Genomic DNA, 8,789 nt, shown 5'->3' with positions numbered 1-8,789 from the left:
CTTTAAATTGAAAGTCGGAGATTTGATCAACTTAATAAACTTTAAATTGAAAGTCGGAGATTTGATCAACTTAATAAACTTTAAATTGAAAGGAGATTTGATCGAACACTCTTGGAGACCAAGAGGATCAAAATTCAAAGACTATACTTCACAATCTAACCGCATATCTTTCTTCTTTTGTTCCTTTATATTTTGTCTATGTGACAAATATTTCTTATTTTTATTGCTTTGTATACTCTTCTTAGGTGAAGTTTAAGTGAGCACATAACAAATAAATGTATCTGGAAATGGACTCAAATATTACACTTACAAAATAGAGAATATAAAAGCAGATGAATGATTGAAAAGCAGGGGTAAATGATGATACTAGCTAATGATACCTTTTCCTTAATGAAGATGATAATATTCATTGAATAAATACAATGTCTTTGGACCAAAGGATTTGGATGTAGAAATAGGAATGTGAAAGTTATGAACTTTACCCATCCTTTAGTCTAAAAAGGTGAATTTCACGACTAAAATAATATTATACCTTATCAACTCCATAGACATTGCTCGCTAACTCCTAGTCTATGGTCTAAAATGTTTGTGAATTCCACCACTAGAAAATTATCAATCTTATACCTTATCAACTCCATAGACATTGCTTGCTAACTCCTTGTCAGTAAGGAACTTGAAATGGTTAGGATGCACTTTTACATATCAAAAAACTTGAACAAACGAAGCCTTTGAGGAATATCCCAAGGTTTATGATGTAAAGGAAAATTTTAAGATGGATACATGCATTAAGTAAATCAAGTAATAACACTTAAATTCCAAGATTATAAACTTAAAAAACTCAGGCACAAGCCTTCAACACTCTAATATCTGAGTGAGATTTGAGTGAGTGCAGACAATTGAAGTTGCTTCCCAGAAGTGTCTATCTACACTAATAATAGTACAAAGTGAAGATGAAAAATTGATAAGGTTGGGCCTTAAATGGAGTAAACGTTCCTTTAGTAAAAACCTCGTCAAAAAAGGCAGATCAACTAAAAAACTATTGGGGACAACTCAATCCAGTTTCACTCTGTCCAAATCATTAATCATCCCTTCGAGCTGTCAGAAATAAAAACATAAGCATGATTATTATTTAATCCAGATAATAAGTGCAGAGATGCAAGATTAACAGGGAACTTTACATACTTTAACAATTTGCCGCAAGAAGAAATCTCCATAGCGATTTACGGGCTTAGATTCAACAACATGAATAACGTCCTGCAATGAATTAAGGTAGAAGGCAGTGTTCTTTAAGATGGCAATTTTTCAAAAAGCTAAAGAAAATATTTACCCATCAGGAACTTCTATCTATTATATATTATCACAAACAAGGAATAAGTCGGACCCAAGTCAAATTAGTATGGCAGCAAAATCAACATATAAATATGACAGATCAGAGAATGAAAATAATTGTAGAAGAACCAAACGAATCCAATCCAAACAGTCATACTCAGCAGAGCTGCCATATAAACATTTATTTCAATTTGAAACCATCTGAAATCCAACAATGTTAATAACAAGAATGAAATACTGATAGACATGCCATGTGAACCGAATTCAAAATGCATTTGCAAAATAAAGAAGAAGCACTTAAAGAAAAGTAGGCGTACATCATCAATGAAGAAATCCACGTCTGCATTGGACATAATTTTTCCAGCACTATCAACGGCATGGGTTTTATGCTTGTATGTTAACAAAATAGTCCTGTAAATATAACCCAAAGAAAAGCATCGCCTAATTAATCTTAACAAACACAGCTAATAAAAATGAGAACGTGTCTTCTAATTCCAACCTTAGAGTAGATTCATCCACTTCCATATAAATCGCAAGCTGACCAAGGGAGATGGTGGAATACACTTTCAAGAAGGTCCGGACGCCAGATAGTAACTGTTGTTGCTTTACTTCATAAAGAAACAGTTTCAATTGAAGTCTATAGGCATCCTGGAAAAGATAAGCGATGCAAATAAAACCTCTGAAAGAGAGAGCCAACACACCCAACTCCTTTTCTTGTCAACCTCATTACTCCATCAAATAGAACTTCAACAGGAATATTAATGGCAGATATATCTAGAATTTACTTCACAAATAACTGCTGCTTGCGAAAAGTTTCAAAATACAACTTCTTTGGAAATACAAATATAAAGCTTACTTGGTTGTAGTTTACTAGTGGCTCCTCAAAGCTAGGAGCAGATGGAGTGATGAACTTCGGACAAGCATATGAGAAAAGCTCATCATAGATGGCAAAAGCCTCCTCATCATACCTTTGCATTCTGATCATCTTTTCACCATACTTCTCCCGCAACTGAGAGTTCACAGTTTCATCAACAAGCTTCCCTTGCGGACAGAGTGAAACACATATAGCCAACAAGGCATACATCTGCTCGTTCTTTTTCAGAATCTGCTCATACTGAGGAGATTTCTGGTGGTATTGCTTGGTTTTATAAATATACAAGAGAATTCGGTTAAATTCATGAATGGCGTCCACATACCTGAAAAAAGGGGGAAATGAACTTCATTTAGAATTCATTAAGTGAGAAATGAAGGGAATAGTCCAATGCACTAAATACAGTACACTATGAGATCTAGTAAAGATATGACATTTCCTTTAATCCTTTAAAGTAAACTAGCAACATTTAAAAAAGTTTCCGAAAATTGTTAGGAACAAGACCAATTGAAACAGACCAAAGGAACAAAAAGGATGAGTGGCACCACATATAAGGCCTCAACACATGACAGACCCACCTAAAATTTAAGAACTTTCTCATAATCTATCAAAAATAATAAATGGTAACTAGTTAAGGCACTGACACATTAATACCTTCAACTAAATGCCCAATGCATCAATAAGATGAAACGCATGAAAGAAATACAAACTGAATAAAAAAAATTCATACCGCCGCAACATTAGGTTGGCAAACCCGTAATGGTATATGGTAGTAATATGGCTTCCAATCACACTCGTAAAAACCCCTTGCTGGCTTATGTCAATTGGGAGCAAGCACTTCAAACCCGTGTGATAATCACCTAACAGGCAATGAACCCGAAGTAATCCAACCATGCTGAAATATCCCAATACCTTCAAAACATTACTACTTCCACCACTATAGTCATACCCATCAGTGGCTGTAAATTGTTCAAGACCTTCTTTCTCCTCCTCAAGAATATGAATGATTGAGGATTTCTCCACAAAAGCTTGCAAGTAGTTGAGGACACCATACACGTTCCAAGCCTGGAATCAAACAACCAGTGATGTTAAAATATTGTCATTCGAAGTTTATAAACCGTTGGATTCAAGGATATTCCTACTATTTTCCATCATCCTTAGAGAAGGTATAGCTTATAATCTTCAAATTCACTCCTAAAATACTAAAAATTTGATAAAACTAAAAACACATTAGAGAAGAATGCTAAGGCCAAGAAGTACTGTTGGTTGGTAAAAGCTCACTTCCTTCTCCAATTAGTAACACGCAGCCTCCATTTTATCAGACAACAACTAGATCTCATGTATCCATATTTTCATTTAAACAGTGGAGAAAAAGAAGTAAAATTAATCGTAGTAACCTGATCGAATTGCCTCAGAAGAGCAATTTCCTGCTCGGTCTTATTCTTCATCTTAGCCCGGTACTGGCAGAAACTCTGGAACTGATAAACAAACTCATCCACCATATCCCATAACCACTGGTTAGGCAATTGCATATTCACGACTCCGTGCAAAACCACCTGAAATAAGCTACAATAGTTATCCCACGAGTCAATCCTCTGCTTCAAAGTTGGTGATAGCCTAGCATAGAGATGGCGAAACCACATCTCACGGTAAAGCAGGCAGAACACATGGTCATTATCCACAAAGTGAGCCACGGCATCAACTGAGGGCCAGGGTGTATCCTTGAATAGGCGGTCAGATAATGACTGGAAGGAAGTTTCATACATTTGATGAGTTTCATATACATTCTTCTCACGGATGTGGCGGTATAGATGAACGACAAAGGACTTGACGGAATCTGGAACGAAATTGGGGTCGTAGCCAATGTCTTGGCCAGCCGGAGCCGACACCGGCGCGTGGCGGGGGTCATCGTAGTTGGCCCGTGAGTCGTCGTAATCGTACGTTGCCATGATGAGTGAATTCTGGTGTTAGTGAGATCGACGGAAACTAGGGTTTTAGTGTGGAGTTGGGAATTTGGGTGGAGAAGCAATGGAAGGGATTGCTGTGTTGTGAATCTCATTGATCAATGGTTTGGGCTTTTGAACCTGGGCCGAAATTCTTAAAAATGGGCCTGGGCCCATGCCTAAATTTCTTGGTAATGGGTCACGTCTAAATTTATAAATAATTACAAATATAAAAAATACATTTAAAATAATTAAGTGTAAAACACAATTTTAAAAATGTGTTAACTCTATCAATAATATAAATCAATCCTTAACATATCATATTGCAAATGTTAATCTGCTAAACCATAAATCACGATAATCTATTAACAAAAAGTCTTTTCCATAATATTTTATCTACATTTTTTAAATATTATTATATACTTAATTATTATTCTTAAATTTATCTTTTTACTTTGTTATTATCTTTATCATGTAGTTTTGAAATTTAAATAATAAACATATCTTTATTATAGTTTTTATATGTTATTATTATTCAAAGTTTCTTGAATAGACTTTAGGTTGGTATGTAGATTCTTATATATTGTGTGTTTCTTGTACTTTCATCAATTGTCCTCTTTCTTTACTTAGTCAAACTATATAAAATCAATATTATATATATTTTAAATATATTTGTTTTGTATCATCTCTCTCGATCTTTAAGATATATACAAACTTTTCAAGATTCTAGGGTTTAACAAATAGCTTCTTAAAAACAATATTTTTATTTATTGTTATTTTTTATAATCTAATACTTTTTATTAGAAAAATTGTAAAAAAAAATATAATGATAACATAAGAATTGAATAAAGAAAAGTTATACAAATTTAATATGGACAAACTATACAAAATCAAGTAGTGATTTTTTTATAGGTTTGTATTTTTTATTATTCTTAAAAACTCCCTTTTATAAATATTTTAATTATTTTTCTATATTTAAAAATGACGTAAAATAAAATCACTATCACAATAAAACAACAGAAAATTTTAAAACAGTAATGGCCGTCTGGCCTTTTGCTTGGTGAGCGATGGTGATAAGAGCCATGGCGGACGGCGGACTACCATCGTCTTTACTTTGCTAAAAGCAATCAGATTCGTCAAACACCACTGTACAGTTTTATACTACTACAAAGGGTCAAATGCTGCACTAGCATCTCAATCAGATTTGTCCACGAACAGCCTCTCTAGGATATTTAATGGCTTCTCTCCAGTCTATTCTCCGGCTCATTTCTCAGGCAGAAAACAGCCCGGCAGTGTTCCCTTACCGTTCTCACAGCTCAATACGTTCTACTCGATTTCACTCTCACTATGTACACAATTTGCGCAATACCCGACGGTTGTATTTCCGAGGATTCAGAATTATGGCTTCGGTTGCAGGTTAGTTCTCTTAATTCGCGGTGGGACTGTTCGATTCTATTGTGGCAGTTGATAAAAGCCTTAGAGATAGTGGTTGAAGCAAGTTTGTATGGCGCGTGTATGATAGTTGACTTGATTTTCAGTTTTCATAATCTGGGTGTTCATAATCCTGTTGTGTTTTTTACTTTCCTTGCTTTCTTTCAATTTTCTTTATCCACCTCTTTGAAATGTCGGTGATTGAGCTAACTGCCTTGTGTTGTTGTAGATACTGTTGGTCATACTTCTGATGCCCCGGTGCTTACTAGTTCAGAGGTTCACTTTTGATGTCTCTATCATTCTTTGAAATTTCTTGTATGTTATGGATATATTTTTTGGTAGAAATACACAAGGTTTAATGTTCTACGTGTGGAAGATGGTGGTTGTACAGATTTACTGATTGTTATTTCGATCTATGTTGTTATACTGAAGGTTATTGAAAGGCTAAGGGCAAGAAGAGAAAATCAAGAAAACCAGCAACAATACCTTGCCATGTATTCCAGCGTTTTTGGAGGAATTACGACAGACCCAGCTGCTATGGTAATTCCAATTGATGATCACATGGTCCACCGGGGACATGGTGTTTTTGATACTGCTATCATAGTGGATGGGTATGTGAGAATTTTATACATTTCACGAAGATTATGATGTCAATTTAATCCAAGACATGCATAGTTCTCACGGTAAACTATATGTCTTTAATGTTTGTTTGAAAGATTTTCTGAGCCTGATTGACCTACTAAAGATTCAAACAGGCCAATCGTCTTTGATCTACTAAAGAAAAGACAATTTAAATGGATTTAGTGTAAATCAGCTCTTAGAGTGACCATTTCCTCAAAGTTTGGAAGAAGGAAGTTTAATGGTCATAATCTCGGTTACAAACTCTCAATAGAACTCATGAACTGACTCCAGGACTAATCACTCGAACACAACACTTTTGAATTTTCCTTAATTTTGTAAGTGAAAGAATGTAACATATAGGACGAGTAAAGTTGTTTCTTATATCAAAATAACAAACAAGAAGCTAGAATATGTGTAGAAGTAAACAGATCTATCTTTAAAGTTCGCTGAGGTTGCTCAGTTTTTGTATTTGTTCCTTTTTTGAAAAAAAATTATGAGATTTAAATGTTGTGACTTTTTCCTTCGTGGGTTGTTAGAGTAGGAAAGTCATTTTTCATTTCATGATTTTGTCGGTGGTAGAGTTACTGCAAACATTCCTTTGATTTAGCCAGATATCTGTATGAGTTGGACCAGCACCTTGACCGCATTTTGAAATCAGCATCGATGGCAAAAATTAACCTCCCAATTCCATATGATCGGGAGATGATTAGAAGGATACTCATAAGAACTGTGAGTGCTTCTAAGTGTAGAAATGGATCACTTCGATACTGGCTCTCGGCAGGACCTGGAGATTTTCAACTTTCTTCTTCTGGCTGTCATCTGTCAGCCCTTTATGCAGTTGTAATTCAAGGGAAGCCGACATCTCGTCCAAAAGGCATCAAAGTTATAACTTCATCAGTCCCTATGAAACCACCCCAATTTGCAATTATGAAGAGCGTAAATTACCTACCAAATGTTCTTTCAAAGATGGAAGCAGAAGAAAAAGGTGCTTATGCATCCATTTGGTTGGACAGTGATGGATTCATTGCTGAAGGGCCTAATATGAACGTGGCTTTTATTACAAGCGATAAGGAACTCATAATGCCTCACTTCGACAAAATTCTAAGCGGGTGCACAGCTAAGAGAATTATAAATCTTGCTGAGAGGCTGGTGAAAGAGGGTAAGCTTCGGAGTATAAGCTGTGAAAATATAACCATTGAGGAAGGGAAGAAGGCGGATGAAATGATGCTTATTGGGAGTGGAGTTCTTGTTTCTCCCGTACTGCAGTGGGATGAGCAAATCATTGGTGATGGTAAGTATCCCTATAATCTTTAATTCATAAATAAGATGCTTCAGAGAATAAATATCCAGACAATTTTGTCTTTCTGAATCTGAATCAAGATGTTTGCGTCAACTTGATTACATTGCCTTGATGAATTTTATCTCATAAACTAACCTTGTGAATCACTGTTCTACAAATTTTATGAAGCTTTCATACTACTACAACCACTCGATGATCTAAGAAAACCATCATTGTAATTCTTCGTATAGTGGGGATGGATGTTCTTATTATATAACAATGAAACCATGGAAGTATGTGTTATCTTACAATTTAAGAACTTTTTGTGTTTGCTCTTCAGGAAAAGAAGGTCCATTGGTTCAGGCACTTTTCGATCTTCTCATCGAGGACATGAACTCCGGTCCCCCAACAGTCCGAGTACCAGTTCCATATTAACCCGACCTGCCATCTCTCTCAGAATTTACTGATGCAGCTTCCATGAATGCTGCTAGCTCAAGCAGTGCAGGGTATGAGAGATAGGACGGCAGTTCTCCTTTTTAAAGGCTTCTTTTTTCTTGTTCTCCCTTTCTTTTGTGTATTAGAAAAAGGGCTTAATAAATCACTATGAACACACATCTCTTTAGATGTTTTTCATTATTGATATTGTCTCAACAAAGTACATTATAATTGTTATTAGAAGTCTGATCAATAAAGTAACTTTTTATAACCCCTTCTTTCAGTAAATATTATTTTGTACTTTTCAGTCGACTAATCGACTAATGTAGATACTATTTTCAAACTATTATTGTTTATTGCTCGAGAGCACATATTATTATAGTTCAAATTAAAATAATTTACACTCAAATATAAACTATCATAATTAATTGTAATAACCTAACCTAGAACTATAAACTATAAAGCAATTTCGTTGAAATCTTAATTTATATTTTTTTTTCTCGTATTAAATGTTCTATTTGAAAATTATTCGTGCCACGTAATTTTAAAGTTATAGATGTCAATACTATTAAAACATAGCTTGGAATTATTCTTTTCCTATAGTTTGAAAAAGATACACATACTCACATAAATATTGCAATAATTTAAACCACCAAAACTTAATTTCTTTGACTTTCGAAATACCAAACCAAATTTAATATTTAAGTCTTAAGAAGCTATAGATCAAAGTCTAACCAACTGTGACACATTACGTAGGAAGAGTGTATGGTATAAGTAATAAATAGGAAATTAAAATTTTGAATGAATAACCATATTTGACCCTCAAATCGCATATTTAAAAATATCAAAATTTATTCGTAATAGATTATGATAAATATAA

General features: G+C 34.5%; 2 protein-coding genes across 3 annotated transcripts; one reads left to right on the top strand and one right to left on the bottom strand.

Moving 5' to 3' along the window:
• Window positions 1-679: 679 nt before the first annotated feature.
• LOC101216140 (eukaryotic translation initiation factor 3 subunit L) lies at window positions 680-4,238 on the bottom strand. The gene is made up of 7 exons (XM_004136166.3): window positions 3,598-4,238; window positions 2,931-3,265; window positions 2,186-2,525; window positions 1,829-1,977; window positions 1,647-1,740; window positions 1,183-1,254; window positions 680-1,095 (listed from the first exon to the last, which is right to left on the bottom strand). The coding sequence occupies exons 1-7, from the start codon at window positions 4,147-4,149 to the stop codon at window positions 1,051-1,053; spliced, it is 1,587 nt and encodes a 528-aa protein (XP_004136214.1). The 5' UTR covers window positions 4,150-4,238; the 3' UTR covers window positions 680-1,050.
• A 913-nt stretch (window positions 4,239-5,151) lies between these two features.
• On the top strand, window positions 5,152-8,183 carry LOC101216383 (D-amino-acid transaminase, chloroplastic). Of its 2 annotated transcripts, XM_004136167.3 has the most exons (5): window positions 5,152-5,559; window positions 5,804-5,850; window positions 6,007-6,185; window positions 6,807-7,486; window positions 7,815-8,183. In XM_004136167.3, the coding sequence occupies exons 1-5, from the start codon at window positions 5,379-5,381 to the stop codon at window positions 7,907-7,909; spliced, it is 1,182 nt and encodes a 393-aa protein (XP_004136215.1). In that variant the 5' UTR covers window positions 5,152-5,378; the 3' UTR covers window positions 7,910-8,183. The 2 variants fall into 2 exon arrangements, with proteins under 2 accessions (XP_004136215.1, XP_031739076.1); XM_031883216.1 differs by lacking the exon at window positions 5,152-5,559 and having other exon boundaries at window positions 5,828-5,889; window positions 7,815-8,040.
• The last annotated feature ends 606 nt before the right edge of the window (window positions 8,184-8,789 follow it).

This window comes from Cucumis sativus, chromosome 3 (assembly GCF_000004075.3).
Source record: "Cucumis sativus cultivar 9930 chromosome 3, Cucumber_9930_V3, whole genome shotgun sequence".
Lineage (NCBI taxonomy): Eukaryota > Viridiplantae > Streptophyta > Magnoliopsida > Cucurbitales > Cucurbitaceae > Cucumis > Cucumis sativus.
The sequence above is the reverse complement of the archived record's forward strand: the minus strand, read 5'-3'. Positions and strand labels throughout refer to the sequence as shown.